This window comes from Solanum lycopersicum, chromosome 11 (genome assembly GCF_036512215.1).
Source record: "Solanum lycopersicum chromosome 11, SLM_r2.1".
Lineage (NCBI taxonomy): Eukaryota > Viridiplantae > Streptophyta > Magnoliopsida > Solanales > Solanaceae > Solanum > Solanum lycopersicum.
This window is the reverse complement of record NC_090810.1, coordinates 41,765,967-41,788,054: the sequence shown is the minus strand read 5'-3', so window position 1 is coordinate 41,788,054 and position 22,088 is coordinate 41,765,967. Positions and strand designations below refer to the sequence as shown.

At 31.7% G+C, this 22,088-nt stretch overlaps 1 protein-coding gene across 1 annotated transcript; it reads right to left on the bottom strand.

Moving 5' to 3' along the window:
- Positions 1–20,017: 20,017 nt before the first annotated feature.
- On the bottom strand, positions 20,018–20,539 carry LOC101256347 (ethylene-responsive transcription factor ERF022-like). Its single transcript, XM_004250758.5, has one exon. It carries the CDS (start codon positions 20,537–20,539, stop codon positions 20,018–20,020), a length of 522 nt encoding a protein of 173 aa, XP_004250806.1.
- Between the last annotated feature and the right edge of the window lie 1,549 nt (positions 20,540–22,088).

The window sequence follows — 22,088 nt, the reverse complement described above, 5'->3', positions numbered from 1 at the left end:
TAGACCTTTATACTTGCGTCTTCTTAAATTTTGGGGTTGCATACCTTTATTCTAGACAACTAGTGTTCGGGTACTATGACTTTCAGGTTATAGAGGATTTCCTTCCGCAGATGTTTGATGATAATGACTTATGCTTATAGGCGAACTTGATTTTGAAATTATAAAACTTGTTATCCCTTTTGAAACTTGGTATTTTGGAATGCTTATGGATAGTTTGTTAGTAGTTAGTTGGTTCTTCCACAAGGGGTTAGTGTGGGTGCCACTTACTGCGGTTCAGGGTTGTGACACAAATCCTCATCATATCACATAGATTCTAGGAGTTAATCTGAGATCATTTATGGAAGAATTCTTGAAGGCTATTCAAGATGTAAGTCCCGAAAAAATATATCACGGATGAGCCACAATTTACACTAATTGTATGAGAAAATACTTTATTATTATTATTATTATTATTATTATTATTATTATTATAGTTGAACTCGGGGACCTACACTTTATTTTCTTCTTTGCCTCCTATTTCTCTTTCTTGTTTTTCACTTTCCTGTTTTTTCTCATTTTCTTTTTCTCTTCCTTTATTAAATTTATTTTATAATCGATTTAATTATTCTCTCAATTTCTACTTATGGAAATAATTAATTATATATTTGTCTTAACCAACTTTTTTTTACAAAAATATTTTATCATTAAAATAAAAAAGGCATGAGGATACAAAAATTTAAGTTAATTCTTCAAATGTCACTTATGTCATAAAAAATGACCACTAAAACTATTTCTATTTTATTTTTCTCATTTTTTATTTATAGTACTTTAATAAATTTCACCTTCATATTTCGTATTATTTTAACTTCTCAAAAAATAATTGGGACTTGTGTAGACTTTTGAAGGTTAGTCTGTTGGGATTCTCAAAGTTATTATAACACAAACTTTGGTCTAGAAGGATAGGAAACCTATTGGATTTTATTAAAGTTCTAAATACTATCATCATGTTGATTGTAGAACTAGCATTAGACCTTACATTGATGAGAGTGCTTAGGGTTCTTTTAACGAAATTGAGGTATGTCTCTTTTAATACATATATTTGACTATAAAGGTAATTTTCAAACTAGCTAGCAACACTACAAGAAAACAGTGAATTACATAGAAATTTTCCTATAGATTTTCATGCTAATACCCAGATAAATCTCCATGTAATTTACGATTTTCTTGTAAAGTATGGTGTTATGCGCATGTCGTACAAGCATGCATTGAACCCTCGTAATTGCATTCTACATGATAAGATATGTATATGAACATATTATTTCCTATGATGAGCTTTATTATACTCGATGTCTAAAGTGATATTTTGAAAAAAGTTTTCCCTGTGAATGTGTCAATGACTTGAAACCTTTGGTTGAGTCTGCTTCACTTCCTAAGCCCTCACCAATTCGTGCAATAACAAACAAGAGACATATAATTTGTTTTTTTAGGAGGAAAATGATATCTATCACGAAATCTATTATGAAGATTTAACTTCAATTTAAAACACAATTTCTCAAATCAATTGATGACTTTGAAATATCCCTATTATGAAAAGGTAATTTGAATTATAAAGTTATTTGGCGGAAGTGTCATGATTGTTGAATGTTTGTATTTGGGCTTGTATGTGAAAGTTGTGTTAATTTAGAGTATGAATAGTCATAATGAATTCTAATGAAACGTTGTGTCAGTCTCGTGAACACCTAATTTTTTTTTATCAAAATATAAAGATTTAATACCAATTCTTAAAAAAGTTATATTTAAAATAAATAAAAATAAATAAATTGTAAATTACTTTAATAATAAAAAATTGTGAATTTATGGTATTTGTTTCAAACCTTTAATTTTTAATTAGTTTAAAAAATAATGGTACTATATATTGAGAAAAAGAAGAAAAAATAAAAAAAATAAAAAAAAGAAGAAGAGTCCTAGATATTCAAATTACATTTCCCTTAACCTCAAACTCCCAAAAACTAATTTTCCTATTATTTTTATTTAGTATGTCAATTATTTAATTATTTCTAACCATAATTTCCTCAAAAATATTTCAAATTAAATCCTAATTCCACTCTATTACGTTCCTTTTAATTAGCACCAGACTCTCAGCCAAAATTATTATAAAAGACACATTCAGTTGAATAGAAAAACAAGAACGAAAATTGAAAGACGAGAGAAAAAAAAAGCAAAAGCAAAAATCAAGGAGAAGAAAAGTGAGTTATTCTTGTGAAATCTAGGTTAGAGTTAGAATTTTGTTCGTGGTGCCAATTCGTGGCTCATGAAAGTTAATACTTGTTTTTTAATTTTGGAAATCAGTAGATCGTAGCAGCTATTTTTGTGGTGAATCAATAATACGAGGTAACTCTAAATTCTTGAATTCTTGTATGATTTTAATGAAATGCTTGTAAGAAAATTTAATTCTAGTTATATGAAATTCTTTTAATAGTGTGCTATTATTATTATTATGAAATATCATTTTTGTGATTGATGTTATAAGTTATTTTTAGAATTCGCAAAAGCTTAAGAAAACGTTGCCAGAGATTCTTATTGTTAAGAATAAATAAATAATTTAAATATGCATTATATTATTATTATTATTATTATTATTATTATTATTATTATTATTATTATTATTATTATTATGCTTTTTAGATATACTTTGTAACTTATATCTCTTCATGATATTGAATTGATAAACTTGAATAGATTCGTATATCTTTCCATTTAGTTTTTCACTTTAGATGATTTTGTTGAATTTATTGTTGACTTGTTAGATTAGGATATAAAAATAATTAGCAAATGATTCTTTTTTAAAAAAAAAAATCTAAGTAGAATTGTAAATTTCATCTAGAAATTCATGATAAAATAGTAATAATAATTAAAAAAAAAGTAAAATTTGAGAAATTATACAAAAGAGAACAAAAGAATAAAAAAAACAAGAAATCATAAAAAACAACAGAAAACTTTTTTTAAAAACATATACAGAAAATTAAGAAAAAAAAGTGAAAAAAAACGTGAAAAAATGAAGAGAAACAGAATGTTGTTAAAAAAAAAATTATTAAAAAAATAAAAAGGGTAACTAAAAACGTGCAAAAGGAAAAACTGAAAAAAAAATTAATAAAAGAAAAATCTTTTTTTTTACACAAATTGTCTTAATATCTTTAGATTTTTTTTTTTGCTAGAATTAATTATACACTTAATCAAAATTTACCTCCTATTTTAGATCAAATTTTTTTTAAAAAAAAGTACAATTCTAAATTTACTTGAACTCTAAAAAAATTTTTCCTGCACAAATTCTAATTTCTAACTATTAAACACCTATATAAATTCTACACATAATAACATTAAATATATATATATATATATACACACACACACAAAATGTAATAAATAAATAATAATAATAATAATAAAATAAATAATAAATAAATAAATATGAGTGTTTCAAATTTTGAACGGACACAAATCGAAAACAATAAAATAATTTTCAATAGATTTAAAATAAATATGAAGATTTTTAAATGGTTCAAAATAAATAAGAGAATAAAGTAAAAATATTTTTATTATTAAGTTAAACAACATAATATTTATAATTAAGTCTAGTCATATCAAAGTCTTGAAGCGATTGTGCTAGAACCACATTACTCAAGGGGTGCCTAACACCTTCCCCTCGGTCAACAGAATTCCTAACCCGGATTTCTAGTTCGAAGACCAATAAAAATAGAGTCAAATTTTTTGTTGATTAGGGATTTAAATAAGGTGACTTGGAACACCAAAACTTAATTCCAAGTGGCGACTCTAAATTATAATTATCTCTTTTTAAAACGTCACTTTGATTGGAAAAACTTTTTTTCTTTCAAACAATAAAAAAAAATATTAATTAAAAAAGGGACGTGACAGATGACGACTCCGATGGGGACCACTAACTAGAATTCGAGCTTTAAATATTCATTTATGTATGACTATGATTTATATACGCTTGTGGGTATTGTATTTATTTAACTTAATATGTAATTATTTATTTAATGTTTTGATAATATTTGAATTGGATTATAATTTTCTTCCATCACGAACCATTCTGACTCTCTATAATAATAATATGGGAATTGCGACTGCGCACCCCGCTTCTATCAAGATAGCCAGTGGATCTTCGATACATGGTGAAGGAATTTCAGTTAAATATGTATAGGATGGGGAGCACCCATGCACAAAGCCGGAAAGCTGCTACCGATACGTTGCTATTTCCTGACTCGAGTTGTCCGCTCGTTTTATAGCCAGTCTAGATATTTTTTTCTCCACAAGTTAAACCTTAGTGGAAATGAAACTTTCAGACATGATATCCTTAATAGGTTTCGATTTATTTGTATCATGTGCATGTAACTTAGCGAGATTCGGTATAGGGGCCCAATCTGACTAGGACAGGTACCTTTTCGTGAGACCATCATTTGCATTTTTGTGCTACTTGTTGCATCATGTGAAAGACTGTAACAAAATGTTGACCGACTTTAGGATAATCGACTAAAGAAATAAATATCCATTTTCTATAAATTTTCAACCAATGATTCAAAATAAACAAATTAATACACATATATATACATACACACCTAATCCTCAATTTTATTTTTGCTTTTATTAAAATAATGCATAAATAATAAAAATAATATATTAATAATATATGTATATATGTCTTTTAAATTGTACATGTACACATTATTTTATTTTTCTTTCTCTTTTTTGATCAAAATTGTCTCTTTATCTTGTCATTCTTTTCGAAAACAACCTGAATCAATGATCACTTTAGACATTCCGAATCATTTCTATTTTTTAATTACTCCAATAAATAATTTTGAATTATCAAAATTTCACAATCAAATTTGATTTTAAAAATCCCAAATTTCTTTTTGTCAACCAGGTAATCATGCGATCTATGAGGTATGATAAAAGACCAAGAGATGAAGTAGTCGAAATGGTCAATGATCCCCCAAAGTTCATGATCAATTATAAAACCCCATAATTACTAATGGATTGGTGGAACGATATGCATGAATTTAGGCGGACTGAGATATTCAAACAACTTGATTTTCTTAGAGATATCATGAGATTTAGTCCTGACAGAGGTTTGATCGAGGCTTTGATCCCGTCTTGGGATTCCACAGACAATCTGTTTCGATTTAGTGATTTTGAGTTGACGTCTACATTAAAAGAATTGGGTGATTTCACAGGTTTAGGCCAGGATCTTCGAACTAAAACACTGATAGCCCCTAGGAGTGTCAGCAGAGGTAAATTTCTAGAACAGATGCACATCATCCATCCTCATAAGGAGTATTTTGATAATGAGTTGGTTTCTTTGGAATTCTTGTACTCAAGATATGGAAAGAAGGAAGGATTTTCAAGCTATGCCAAAACAACTTAAAAATGAACAACACCTCCTCACTTGGAAAAGATATAGACAAGAAGCATTGATGGTGGCATTCTTGGGAGCTATGGTTTTCCAAGAAGAATAAAAAATCGATATTCATCTGTCAGGAATAGTCACTATTATAATGAAGAAAGGAAAATCCACTATATTGCCGATGATATTGGCTGATATTTATCGTGCTTTGACTAAATGTAGAGAGGGGGGATTTTTTTTAAGGTTGTATTATTTTATTGCAAATGTGGTTTTTTGAGCACCTATATCGCCATCGTTTTGTTACAGATTTCAAATCCGATTGGACGAATTATATTTTGAGCCACCCGACAGGATGAAAGAATTATGAGACAAATTGCCAAAAGGTGTGAAAGAATAGAGACATTATCTTCTTAAATTGACGGCATCTAAAATTACATGGAACCATCATTGATTCCCTTCTAGTGAGGTAATTGTTATGTCTTCCTATCGTCCATTATTCATTCTGACAGACCTTCGCGGGTTCCAACCATACATACCCCTCCGAGTTCTACGCCAACTAGGACAAAAACAATTTTACCTAAAGCCGAGGATACGCAGAATTTTGTGTGGGAAGTGGCATTTGAAGATCGAGATCGAGAATCAGAAGCCCAAAAGATTAGGGGTGGTAGTCAAACTTTAAGTTTGAAAGCTATTATTGATGATTGCATTGAAGGAGAAGTTGACCGCTTATACCTCCATTGGTTCTTTGATCAATCCCCTCTCAAAGTAATGCCCGAAGGATCAGCGCGAGAAATCATAGATCGAGAAGAGGAAATTGAAGTAAGAATCAAACAGGCCCAACTCAAGGTGGAAAGAAATTATAGGTCTACTTTACATATCCTAATCAATGACCTAAAAATGTTAGAGAAGAGTTGTCTCGACGTGATGCAGTATTCGAGGAAAGAGTTACATTGATTGAAAAAAGAGTTGAAAAGAAGCATCTATCTACTATTTGAATCCTACATGAAGATTTGAGCATTGTCACAGGTGCTATGGAGCAACAGGATGAAGAATATAAGAAAGAAAAGGTCATCTTAATGCATGCACAAGCTAGGTTAAAAAATCAATTAAAAGCTTCTATGGAACAAGAAAGGGCACATAGCAAATCGTTTCACATTTTATCAGGCAGAAGTTGCGACTGAAAGAAATCAATGGATGGAAGAGTGTGAAGATTTTCATAACCAAATTGAAGAACTTCAAGCACATGAAGAGCATATGAGTGATGCAATTTTCACTACTGAAGAATGGTTGTAGAATTGTCACGAGAATAAGGAGGAGGCCAAAGGACAAGTGCTTCAGTTGACAGAGAGCTTATTTGATGTTTATGGTGGTCATCTCCATCGAAGTAATGAGAGCTTGGGTTGAGAGGCCCGTGCACTAGCCCCACATCTGCCGAAAGCTGTGTTCAAGGTCTACTCTAGCCTAGGGGGGCAATTCATGATCATGAAATTTTTGAGATGTTTTTTTTATATTTTGTTTTCTCTTTTTAGTTCGTCAAATTTTGTTTTAATCTTAAGTACTTTGATGTTTTTATTTTGGTCATTTTGATTTGAGTGGTATTTTCATTTTAAAGTTAAATAAATATCGTATTTTTCTTTTCAAAGAAATTTATCCACATGAACTATGTAATGATCTGATTCATATTCAAACATGATACGTAGGCAACCTTTAATAGGTTCGATCAAAATGCATTCAAATTATTCAAGTAAGTAAAGTAGGAGACCAAATGACATAAGCAAGTCGTCCAAAGCCGGGATGAAACATAATAGTCTTCCAAAACACATTATAGACATATGAATAATCTAGGTGCATAACATACAACGTTAATTTAATATCCTTAATATGTTGAATCTTAACACATATTATATATATATATATATATATATATATATATATATATAATAATTTAGAGAGTTTAAAAGCTGGTTGTTTTGTGAGGAGAGATGGCATCTCATCAATATAACACAATATCAAAAGGGAAAGAAAAAAGGACACGTAAAGATGGAACAGAATTGGAAAATGAAGACGGGCAAACCCAAATTGTTGCGCAAAAATTGGTACCTATAGAAGAGGTGAAAATGTTAAGACAACAGATGACCGAAATGTACGAAGCTTGTTTGAATGCGAATATGCCATTTCACATCCAAGTGTCAACAAGTGACCCGATTTATCCACCTGGGTTTGGACCCTAAATTAACACATCTAATACTGCCGGAACTTCCTTAGTAAACCCGTTGAAACCATCAATGATGAATAATCCACTTTTCATGCCTACTGTCCAAACTAATATAATTTCTCAATCGACACTAGTACGAATATCCAATGATGACCCTATACTCAAAGATCAATACGGCCAAGGTCATACCCTTAAATTAACTTTCAATGTTCCTAACTCTTACCACCACCAATACAGTTCTCCCGTTGAAGTTGAGAAAAACATTAAGAATGAGGAACATGAAGAAATTGCAAGGAAAATGAGGTGTTTGGAATAAAACATATGGAATATGCAAGGCATGGGAGGACACAAAAGTGTCTCATTTAAGGACTTATGCATGTTTCCAGATGTTCAATTGCCTCTAGGGTTCAAAACTCCTTAGTTTGATAAATATAATGGTCATGGCGATCCAGTGTCTCATTTGAGAAGATTTTATAATCAGTTGAGGGGAGTCGGAGGAAAAGAAGAACTTCTTATGGCTTACTTTGGAGAGAGTTTAACATGCGTAGCATCAGAATGATTTATCGATCAAGAAATTTCTCATTGGCACGTTTGGATGATATGGCGCAAGATTTTGTCCAACAATTTCAATACAATATCGATATTATTCCTGATCCCAATTCCCTAGCTAATATGAAAAAAAATTTATCAGTAAGTTTTAAGGAATATGCCATAAGATGGAGAGAGCAGGCGGCTAGAGTTAAACCGCCGATGAAAGACTAGAAGTTAATTGATGTTTTTATCTAGGCTCAAGAACCTGACTACTTCCATTATCTTCTAGCCACAATAGGCAAGTCTTTCGCCGAAGCGATTAAGATCGGATAAATGGTAGAGAATGGCATAAAGTCGGGTAAGATTGTGAGTCAAGCTTCCATTGGAGCTACCACACAAGCAATACAAAGTGGATCCGGTAATTTTACCAATCGAAAAAAGGAGGAAGGGTCCATGACGGCATCTGGATCAAGAGTTGTTCAAATGGGCATGAACCATCCTTATGGTCAAGTCCAACAAGAACAATATAATTCTCCTCAGCATTATTACCCGTCCCAATATGCAGTTTTCAACACTCAGGCATATGTTCGGCCTCCTTCGCGCCAACAATGGCGGGGGCCTGCCCCACCAGTTTCTCGCCCCCAACAACAAAATTTCCAGGCGCCATACAATCCACGTCCATGGACAAACTATACGAGAGAACAAGGTCGAAAAGAAAATTTAACCCCTATTGGGGAATCGTATACGAGTTTTTTACGAAAATTAATACAATTGAGACGGGTTGAACCTGTCAATCTGTACGTTATCAATCCAAATGCAAGAGGCTTTGATCCAACTGTTATATGTGAGTATCACGCCAACGATCCAGGTCATAGCACAGAGAATTGTTGGACCCTAAAAAGAGTCATTGAGAAGTTAATCAAAGATAAGGTAATCGAGGTACGCAATGAGGAAGCACCAAACGTCACTAATAACCCACTCCCTTCTCATAATAATGAGCGTGTTGTGGGGATGGTTGACATTTTTGAAGATTATGAGCAAATAAGTAGAACAAAAGTGGAAAGCAAGGTTTCAAAAGAAGAGTCTAGTATGGTTTTAGAACCTATACAAAGGGCACCGATAAATTTTAAAGGTGCATGTTCGAATTTTGGGTACTCGAGAAAGCTAGTGTTGTATGTCCCTGAATCTATAAAAAGAGCATATGTACCATTGAATGGACTAAAATGCTACATTCCTGGAAAACTTTCAACGATTGATCAAAATCAAGAAAGTGTGAGAGAGCCAGTTGTGATACAAATTGCAACACACCTTTTGATCATAAACACCAAGGCTGTTCCGTGGAACTACAACAACGTCGTCATTACTCACAAGGGAAAGGAGATTATTGAAGAAACAAATGAAACAAGAGGCTTAACTCATTCCGGAAGATGTTATGCTCTGAAATAATTAAAAAAGGAACAAATAAATCAAAGAAAATCAGTTGCCGATTAAAAAATCAGTCACGGAAGAAGATGTTGAAGAGTTTCTGAAAAAGATGAAAGCTCAATATTATTTTGTTATAGATCAGTTGAGGAAAACGCCTGCTCAAATCTCTTTATTGTCATTACTCATACATTCGAAAGAACATCGTGAATTGTTGACCAGAATTTTGAATGAAGCACATATCTCAGAAAATATTACAGTGGGTCACTTGGAAAAGATGGTCAATTGAATTTTTGAGGTAAATATAATCACTTTCACTGATGATGAATTGCCCTTGGAAGGATCTGTACATAATAGGGCTCTACATTTAACCGTGAAATTTGAAGAACTCTACAAAGCTTGAAAATCAGCACTGATAGGATTCGTACTAACAATGTTTGTGTATGGGCATTTGATGGTGCAAAACGGGATACTCTTGATGAAATATACTTAATTTTTACAATTGGACCAGCAGAGTTTGGAATCACTTTCCAAGTTATAGACATGGACACGTCTTACAATTTGCTTTTGGGTAGGCCATGGATCCACATGGCTAGAGTTGTGCCATCTACTCTACACCAAGTGGTCAAGTTTGAACATGACAAACAAGAAATCATTGTCCATGGTGAAGATGATCTCCCAATCACCCGAGATCCTTCAATACCATGCATTGAGGCTAAAAGAGGTTGTGAATCCCTTAACTATCAGGCTTTGGAGATAATAATAGTTAATCATTTCTTAGAAGAAAATCCTATCCTCCAACCTCATCTGTCCTCTACTTCAGTCATGGTGGTGGCTCAAATGGTACAAACGGGTATGAACTTGAAAAGGGGTTAGTTTTGTTGTTGAAAGGAATTGTGAATCTTATCCATCCAATGGGTAATCAAGATACATTCGATTTGGGTTTCAATCAAACTAGATTTGATAGAAAATGGGCAAAAGATCGTAAAAGAAATTCTTGGAATCTGTCGAAGTCAATCCCCCATATTGCTCAATCTTTCATTAAATCTCGAGGAGAACTGTGTCCAGACTTACCTATCCAAAATGATGTGAATGAAATGTGTCAAGGTATCAAGGAAATATTTTATGAGGTAAACATGACTCAGAGGGGTGAGGGAACTAGTCATATGGATGTGCATTTTATCGGCTTGAATGTCCAAATCAATAATTGGAAAGCCACTCCTCTCCCGACAAGAAAGGAGTCATGGTAGTTTTGTTTTGTTGCTTTTTTATTCTAGTTTCTTGGATTATTCTCAGGGTTTTAATTCAAACATTCTACCTTTTTCGCTTTGTTGTTAACCCTTCTACCCTTTCCTATTCAATGCAATGAAGTTCTAGTCATCTTCTTTGTTCCTACTCTTTCTAATATTTGTCATCTTATTTTCATTTTCAGCTACGTTAACTTTAATAATATGACATGCATGCGTAGTTCACAATTAGATCCTAAAAAGTTGTCTGATCTCACAACAATGAATCCTAAGTCTAAGGAATATGATGAAGATGAAGCTAATAAAGAAATAAAAAGGGGTTTGGATCAATTTGAAAATAAGCCTAAACCTAATTTAAGTGAAACGGAGGTGGTTAATTTGGGAACTCCCGAAGAAGTGAATGAAATAAAGATAAGTATTCATGTCGATTGAAATATTCGAGATGACATAATTCAAGTTTTAATTGAATACAAAGATGTCTTCGGTTCGTCATATCACATGCCGGGGTTAAGTGCTGATATAATAGTTCACAAACTTCTCATACATCTTGATTTTCCACCTGTCCAGCAAAAGCAGAGAAAATTTAAGACAGATATGAGCGATAAAATCAAAGGGGAAATCATGAAGTAACTGAGTGCAAAAGTGATCAGGGTTGTCCAATACACTACTTGGTTGGCTAATGTTTGGCCAGTACCAAAAAAGGATGGAAAGATCAAAGTTTGTGTTGATTATAGAGATTTAAACAAAGCAAGTGCAAAAGAAAATTTTCCACTACCCAACATTCATATCTTGGTTGACAATTGCGCTAAACACGAGATTCAATCTTTCGTGGACTGCTACGCCGGATATCAACAAATTCTCATGGATGAAAAAGACGCAGAAAAAACTGCTTTCACCACCCCGTGGGGTACATATTGTTATAGGGTCATGCCATTTGGTCTAAAAAATGCAGAGGCAAACTACATGAGAGCTATGACTACCATATTCCATGACATGATGCATAAAGAAGTTGAGGTATATGTCGATGATGTCGTCATTAAGTCTAGAAAGTAAATTGACCATGTGCGTGATTTAAGAAAAATTTTCGAAAGGTTGAGAAAGTACAATCTCAAGCTTAATCCGGCTAAATGTGCATTTGGAGTTCCATCTGGAATGCTTTTGGGTTTTATAGTTAGCCGAAAAGGCATTGAATGAGACCCCTCCAACATAAAGTCCATTCGAGAATTGCCACCTCCAAAAACCAGAACTGAAGTCATGAGTTTTCTGGGAAGGTTAAACTATATAAGATGATTTATCGCTCAACCCACTATTACATGCGAGCCGATATTCACGTTATTGAAAAATAATGCTGCTATTAAATGGACATGTGAGTGTCAAAAGGGTTTTGACAAAATTAAGGAATATTTAGCAAATCCTTCGGTAATGGTCCCCCAGAGCCTGGTAGGCCTTTGTTTTTATACCTCTCGGTGACGGATAATTCCTTTGGTTGCATTCTAGGACAACATGACGTCACGGGAAAAAAGGAACAAGCTATCTATTACTTGAGCAAAAAACTTACATCCTATGAGGCAAAGTACACTCTATTAGAAAAAACATGTTGTGCTTTAACTTGGGTCGCCCAAAAATTGAAGTACTATTTTTTTCCTACACCACTTACCTCATATCTTGAACGGATCCTCTGAAATATATTTTTCAAAAAGCCATGCCAACGGGTAGGTTGAAAAAATGGCAGATTTTGCTTACCGAATTTGATTTTGTGTATGTTGCTCGCACAACCATGAAAACACAAGTGTTGGCCGATCATCTGGCAGAGAATTCGATTGATGATGAATACGAACCCTTAAAGACATACTTCCCTGATGAAGAGATCAACTTTATTGAAGAAGAAATTCCTGATAATGACCCTGTATGGAAATTATATTTTGATGGGGCTGTCTACAAAAATGAGTGGGAATTGGGGCAGTTCTTATCTCACCAAACAGTTGTCATTATCCTGCGACAACACGACTTCGATTCTTTTATACCAACAACACAATAGAATACGAAGCTTGAATCATGGGTTTGAATATGGCAATAAATTTGGATGTACATGAGCTCTTAATCTTGGGGGATTCTAACTTGCTCATTCAAAAAGCTCGAGGCGAATGGGAAACTCGAGACATTAAGCTCATACCGTACAAACAATGCTTAGAAAATCTCATCAAAAATTTCAAGTCCATTGAATTTAGATATATTCCCAGGTTTCACAAAGTTGGCTGATGCTTTGGCCACCCTAGCATCGATGCTTCTATACCTAGGTAATACCTACATTGACCCGTTGGAAATCCAAGTAAGGGATCAACATGGTTATTGCAATATAACTGCGGTGGAGGCAGATGGTGATACTTGGTATCACGACATCAAACATTTTATAAAAGCTATCCACTGCATGCTGATAGAGATAAAAAAAGAACTATTAGGCGACTTGCCAATGGGTTCCTTTTAAGTGGCGATATCTTATATAAAAGGAATCCGGATTTTATTTTATTACGATGTGTGAATACTCAAGTGGAGGAAACAATTATGAATGAGGTATACAAAGGGGTATGTGCCCCACACATGAATGGTTACGTCCTAGAATAAAAGATTATTCGGGCAGGGTACTATTGGTTGACTATGGAGCGAGATTGCTTCCAATTTGTTTGCAAGTGCCATCAGTGCCAAATTCATAACGACTTGATTCACTCGCCACTTTTAGAGTTGCATCCTATGTCTTCTCCGTGGCCTCTTGTTACATGGGGAATAGACGTTATTGGTCCAATAGAACCGAAAGCATCTAACGGTCATCGGTTTATTTTAGTTGCCATCGATTACTTTACCAAGTGGGTAGAAGCTGTTGCGTTCAAATCAATTACCAAGAAAGCGGTGGTGAACTTCGTTCATTCCAACATCATATGTCATTTTGGCATACCAAAAATCATTATTATAGACAATGCAACGAATCTCAACAGCCACTTGATGAAGGAAGTTTGTGAGCAATATAAAATTGTTCATCGTCATTCAACACCTTATTGTCCCAAAGCAAATAGGGTTGTTGAAGCTGCGAATAAAAACATCAAAAAGATTCTTAGGAAAATGGTGCAATGATCTAGACAGTGGCATGAGAAATTACCCTTCGCTCTCATGGGATAACGAACGACTGTTAGTTCATCAATCGGTGCAACTCCCTACTTATTGGTTTACGGAACTGAGGTTGTCATATCCGTAGAAGTTGAAATCCCTTCTCTTATAGCCATTGTTGAAGCAGAAATCGAGGATACAAAATGGGTTAAATCGAGGTTAGAACAATTAGCACTGATAGAAGAAAAACGATTGACATCAATTTATTTTGGTCAATTATATCAGCAGAGGATGGCTTGGGCTTATAATAAGAAAGTACGCCCAAGAAATTTTGAAGTGGATCAACTAGTTGTGAAACGTATCCTCCCCCACCAAGACGAGGTTAAGGGAAAGTTTGCTCCAAATTGGCAAGGCCCTTATGTTATTAAGCAAATGTTATCCAAAGGAGCTTTAAAATTGGCGGATATGGAGGGAAAGGCGATTTACACGATTTTCAATTCAGATTCGATCAAGAGATACTACATTTAGCACTCCTTGTCGTTTTTATGATGAGAAGATTAAAATGTATCTCTTTTATCTCAAACACCACTGGTCTGGTGATTTTTAAAAAAAGAAAAAAAATACACGAAAAATTCATTGAACTACGTTTGAACTGATTCCTAAAAGGATACATAGGCAGGCCTTCATTGGGTTCGGTCTAATCACTCAATAAAAAGATAATCATGTTCTTCAGTTCTCTAAAGGTTGAGACATTATGTAGGCGAACTATGGGAGAAAATGAAGAAGAGAGTTTTGTGAGTGAAAACCATTTTCGGGCACTATAAGACGATGATTGGTTGAGTGACAAAGATTATAATGTCTTATTGGTGAAAAATCATGAAAGGCACTACTGATCAAATGATGACATTTTGTCTTGACATGAGCGCAGTCATGATAAAAGTCAAGGTTAGACTTAAAGGTGCAACATTGTTTACTGAGATTCAGAAAACTCGCAAAAGATCAAACGTTTAATCCAAATGCATGTCATGTTTTAAAGTTGTCACGTACTTTCAGATAAGATTCTTTTCACTCATTTAAACATTTTCTTTTTATCTACTACTTCTAAAGACATAATTTTTCCTTCATAACCCTTTCATTGAGTTTTTTTTTCTTTCTCAGCATCAACTCGTGTCAAGTGAGAAAATAAAATTAAATTCTCCAAATTCACTACGGTACTTCCAGCTGAATGTTGGGGACATGCACCAAATTGGCTAGGGTTGTGAACCTATCGAGAAAATAAATATCATAAATCGATACCGTGTGAAAATAGATAAAGCAAAAGAGTTGCTTGGGAACGAATGAACCACACAACATGCACAAAATGGTAATAAGTTCTTATGTCCATGAAAAGTATTTCAAGGAAAGATATCGACTTTTTAAAACATCTTCAAGATATTCGCACAATCATCAATGGTATGAATCTCCCAAGCGGAGCGGATCCAGAAGTCAAGCTTCACAAGATACTCGAAGTCATGAATCAACCAACCATTTAGAAAAATTAACAATACATTTATTTGACTTGAAACAGGTATAAAGCAGAATCATGTAAATAGTTTGCGAGAGACAAACGCCACGATGTTAAGTTCTTGATTTCATTCAATATGCATGATAAAATAATAATAACAATAAAAATATTTTTTTAATAGAATTTGGGGCGTTTTATTTTATTTTTAGTTTGTTCAATGTACAAATAAAAATAAAATAAAATAATGATGAATAATATTAATAATGATAATAACAATATAACTGAAAAGAAGAAATACATACATACATACATACATACATACATAAGGCACAATAACTCCTTATTTATGTCTTCACAGGACATAATAACCCCTGATTGAATATAGGGCACAATAACCCCTATCCTATTTTTCATATCTTCACAAGACACAATAACCCCTATCCTATTTTTCATGTCTTTACAGAACATAATAACTCCTGATTGGATATAGGCACAATAACCCCTATCCTATGTTTTCATGTCTTCACAGGGCACAACAATTCCTGGTTGCATATAGGGCACAATAACCATTATCCTATTTTTCATGTTTTCACAGTGCCCCTGGTTGCATATATGACACAATAACCCCTATCATATATTTTCATGTCTTCACAGGGCACAATAACCCCTATTTTATTTTTCATGTCTTCACAGGGGGACAATAACCCCTGGATTGCATATAGGCCACAATAACCCCTATCATTTTTTAAATGTCTTCACAGGGTACAATAACCTTTGGTTGCACATAGGGCACAATATTCCCTATCATTTTTTATGTCTTCACAGGGCACAATACCCCCTGGTTGCATATAGGGCACAGTAACCCCTATTTTATTTTTCATATCTTTAGAGGGCACAATAACCCCAGGATTGCATATAGGGCACAATAACCCCTATTTTATTTTTCATGTCTTCAGATGGCACAATAACCCCTGGATTACATATAGAGCACAATAACCTCTATTTTATTTTTCATGTCTTTACAGGACACAATATTCCTTGGTTGCATATAGGGCACAATAACCCCTATTTATTTTTCATGTCTTCACATGACACAATAACCCTGGTTGCAATTTGGGTACAAAACTCCCTTTTTGTCTTATTTTTACATTTTGTAATGGCTACAAAAATATTATTTTTATTATAAGTATAGACTTTTATAGCTTTCATCAATAACTCACAAAATTTCCTAGTGCAAACTAGGCAGAAAATTTTATTTCGTGTGCAGGTTTCTATATAGTACACAAATTTGTATTTCAAAAATAAAAGAATTCATCCTTTCAAGAAAATAAGTTTTCGAGAGTATCATGCGGAAGAACATCAGTAGCTGAAGTCAAGTCATAAAGTTTTAAGTCTTGAACTCAGATGAATCGATAAACCTACCAAAGAGGGTGAAGCGATATCCGAGAATTTAAAATGAAGACTTAGCACTATCGGAGTAGATAGGACTTCATATCTTTCCTTCTGCATTTTGTTTTTCTTTATGTAATAGTTGGAGCTACGAACCGAAATTTCAAAAAAACTTCACTCGACTACCTAACTCATTGGAACTACGCCTGACTCCTTATCATTAACTTAGGATAGGTAGTTTTTCAAAAGTTAGGACACAGTCAAACCTCTTCTCCATTATAAAATTTTCACATTTTTGGCATAAATATTTCAGTAAAAATTAGTCACATTGTTCACGTCATTGCATGAAAACTCTTCGTGTTTCCAAGCAAAGAGGGGCATACTGTGAACCCTAATTTTTTATCAAAATATAAAGATTTAACACCAATTTTTAAAAAAGTTATATTTAAAATAAATAAAAATAAATAAATTGTAAATTATATTAATAATAAAAAATTGTGAATTTATGGTATTTGTTTTAAATCTTCAACTTTTAATTAGTTTAAAAAATAATGGTAGTATATATTAAGAAAAAGAAGAAAAAAAAAATCATAGATATTCAAATTACCTTCTCCTTATCTTAATTAACCTCAAACTCCCAAAAACTAATTTTCCTATTATTGTTATTTAGTAGGTTAATTATTTAATTATTTCTCAACCATTATTCCCTCAACAATATTTCACATTAAATTCTAATTCCACTCTATCATGTTCCTTTTAATTAGCGCCAGACTCTCTGCAAAAATAATTATAAAAGATACGTTCAGTTGAATAGAAAAAAAAAAAAGAACGGAGATTAAAAGACGAGAGAAAAAAAGCAAGAGAAAAAATCAAGGAGAAGAAAAGTGAGTTATTCTTTTGAAATTTAGGTTAGAGTTAGAATTTTGTTCCTGGTTCCAATTCGTGGCTCATTAAGGTTAATGCTTGTTTATTAATTTTGGAAATCAGTAGATCATAGCAGTTATTTTATAGGTGAATCAATAATACGAGGTAACTCTAAATTCTTGTATGATTTTAATGAAATGCTTGCAAGAAAGTTCAATTCTAATTATATGAAATTCTTTTAATAGTGTGTTATTATTATTACTATTATAAATATCATTTTTGTGATCGATGTTATGGGTTATTTTTAGGATTCGCAAAAGCTTAAGAAAACTTTGCCAGAGAATCTTATTGTTAAGAATAAATAAATAATTTAAATATGCATCATGTATTATTATTATTATTATTATTATTATTATTATTATTATTATAATTATTATTATGCTTTTTAGATACACTTTGTAACTTATATGTTTTCATGATATTGAATTGATAAATATGAATAGATTCGTATATCTTTCCGTTTAGTTTTTCACTTTAGAAGATTTTGTTGAATTTATTGCTGACTTGTTAGATTAGGATATAAAAATAATTAGTTAAATGATTTTTTTTTAAAAAAAAACAATATCTAAGTAGAATTGTAAGTTTCATTTAGAGATTCATGATAAAATAGTGATAATTAGTATTAATAATTATAATAAAAAAAAGTAAAATTTGAGAAATTATATAAAGAGAACAAAAGAATAAAAAATAAAAAAAAAACAAGAAAGCATAAAAAAACGAAAGAAAAAATAGCAGAATTTTTTTTAAAAAAAACCGAAATAGCAAATAAAAAAAATAAAAAAGAGTGAAAAAAACGTGAAAAAGTGAAGAGAAACAGAATGTTGTTAAAAAATATAAAAAAAAATAAAAAGAGTAACTAAAAACGTGCAAAAGGAAAAAATTAAAAAAAAATAAAAGAAAAGAAAAATCTTTTTTTAAAAAAAGAAATTGTCTTAATCTCTTTAGATTTTTTTTGCTAGAATTAATTATAAATTTCATAAAATTTACCTCCTATTTTAGATCTATTTTTTTTTAAAAAAATACAATTTTAAATTAACTTGAACTCTAAAAAAAATTTCATACACAAATTCTAATTCCTAACTATTAAACACCTATATAAATTCTACACATAATAAGATTAATATATATATATATATATATATATATATATATATATATATATATATATATACAAAAATAATAAATAAGTAATAATAATAATAATAAAATAAATAATAAATAAATATGAGTGTTTCAAATTTTGAATGGACACAAATCGAAAATAATAAAATAATTTTCAATAGATTTAAAATAAATAAGATGATTTTTAAAAGGTTTAAAATAAATGAGAGAATAAAGTAAACATATTTTTATTATTAAGTTAAATAATATAATATTCAAAATTAGGTCTAGTCATATCAAAGTCAATGAAGCGACCGTGCTAGAACCACGGGACTCGAGGGGTGCCTAACACCTTCTCCTCGGTCAACAGAATTCCTTACCCGGATTTCTAGTTCGCAAACCAATAAAAATAGAGTCAAATTTCCTGTTGATTAGAGATTTAAATAAGGTGACTTGGAACACCAAAACTCAATTTCAAGTGGCGACTCTAAATAATAATTATCACTTTTCAAAACGTCACTTTAATTAGAGAAACTCTTTTTCTTTCGAGCAATAAAAATAAAAAAATATTGAGAAAAAAAGGAATATGACAAGTCTAGAGGACGATTGATTCCAAGGGTTCTAGATTTCATCGGAGGAATGAAAATCCTACCAAACACTTACCTAAAAAAGAAATAAAAAGTAATAATAAAATAAAAAACAAAACAACCAATATTGCCGGTGCATCACTTTTAACAACGAGATTCTACAGATTGGGAGTTCTCTTCCCAATCTGTCCTATAGTTCGATCACAATTCAGGTCTATCATTAGTGGAATTTATTGTGGAATTGTGAAAAAAAATTGTGGAATTTAATACAATATACCATATCAAGTAAAATACTTCTCTATGTGATTTTTTGGGACATAAACTAAGTAATGTCGCAAAATCTCAAAACTAGATAAAGATTTATAACGGAAAGAAATATTAAAGGCTATATAGAAAAAGCAAAATAAAATTAAAGGCTGCACCTTTATATTTTATTTTAGACCTTCTTCATGGACGTACTTGTCTCGAGACTATTAACATTTATTCTTACAAAGAATCTCTATTAAACAAAAATCTAAACCTCCAAGAAGAAGAATATAATAACATCAAATTCCTTTTGTTGGCCCACAATAATTTTGTCTAAAATGTATGTAATTAAAAATCCCAAATGGACTCATGATGGTGTGGGGTTTCATCCTCAAAATAATCGGTGGGACAAGTGTATTCTCTGACAGGTAATAGAGCCCCGGCTAACTCCATCCACATTTTGGGTGAGTCCAAAGGGGATTCATTAATCGCCTGAATTTGACTAGGTGAGAGACCTACTCTCACCTGGCCTACACCACATTCTTCGGGATGATCATCAATTGACGGTTTGAACCTCATTGCCGCTTCATGAGCTGCCATTTGTACGTCTTCAGGTCTTGAACTTGAGGGTTTTGGGAATGTATGGATTAATTCAGGGAAATTGAGCCTTAAGTTCGGTCTCTCACCTTTTAGATGAAATGCAGCAACATCATAAGCAGCAGCAGCCATTTCTGCTTTCTGATAACTCCCCAACCATATTCGGGTTTTCTTTCCTGGTTCGCGTATCTCAGACACCCATTTCCCCCATTTTCTCTTCCTTACTCCTCTATACACGTCCATATTATTCTTACTTTCTTGATCGTTTTCCATTTTAAATTTATCATTCAAGAAATAATATGGAAGTGAAGTTTGAGGGAAGTAGAATATATATAGTCGAATTATTGATGAGTAAGTAGGAATGGGTACTTAAAAGTGAGGTTCCACGTAGTTGCATGAAAGTGGATTAAAGTTGTATGACAGAATGAAGCAAAAAACGCTCCTTTTAAATTTTCCATGCATCTCCGTGTGTTTGATTTGGACGCCTATGATTGACCTATATATATATATATATATATATATATATATATATATATATATATATATATATATTTTATATATATATATATATATATATATATATATATATATTACTTTTCGATTGTCAAATAGTTTAGGATTAATAGAAAATTTACTCATAAAATTTTTAATTTTAAAAATGAAATTTATAATATTTATAAACTATATTAAAAGTACAATAAGTCTCAATAATTGAGAGTTCAAAATATTTAAAAAGATATAGGAAAAATTTACAATCAAAAATAGACTTTTTTGAATCTTGAAATATGAAACATGTCACATAAATTGGGACATAGAGAGAAATATATTCTCTCTGTTTCAAAAAGAATGTCTCAGTTTAATTTTTAATCTACCTAAAAAAGAATTATAGCTTTCCTTTTTTGGCAACACTTAAAATTTAATTTTTTTCACTTGAAATGTTTAAGGTCACAACATTAAATGATATTTTGATACATTTAATATAACTTTAATTTAGAATAATAAATTTTAAAAAAAAAATTCAAAAAAATTATGTTCCAAGTAAAACTAGTTAATTTTTTTTTACACATGAAATATATATATGATAGTGACGTGTTAATATACTTGTGTGTGTTTTTTCTTTAGCCATTTTTTAATTTGAATAATGTGATATATGGACCTCGTGGTCCACGTACATATAAAGTATTAACTAATAATATAATCAAAATGTATTAAGTACCATACACAAACTTTAAATTAGATTAATAAGGTCTTGGGTAGCTCAATTTCAAAAGGTCAAAGTAGATTTTGGTGTTGACAAAAAATTTCGCAAAGATAGACAAATTTTGCATGATCAGGTGGTGAAATGTGGGTTTTCAGAGAACTTAATTAATGTGAACAACTTATATTTTTCTTTCTTACCTAGATACAAGATGTCATGCTCAATATGCGTTATTTTCTTAATTTTAAAATAAGTAATTGATATGTGTATTAAGTAAGAAAGAATATTTAGAACATTTGGTAAACATCACTTTTTGCTTTTACCCGTTTATTTATTCTTAAAATATTCTTAAAACTATAAATAATTCAAAGTAAAATCATAAATAAAAACAATTAACTCTCTTGAAATTCTATCCTAAAAGAAAATATGGAGTCAATTCCCTAAATAATCACCTAAGCTGAGGGAATTGTCGTGAAATATCATTTATGTTTCATTTAGGACTAAAATATCATCCAACTATCACTATTTTCCTTTAAATATACTTGACATTTCAAAAATATCACTCTCTCCTAGTTGACATGGCATGTCATTAATTTTTTTTAATAATAGACTAATTTAATTCAT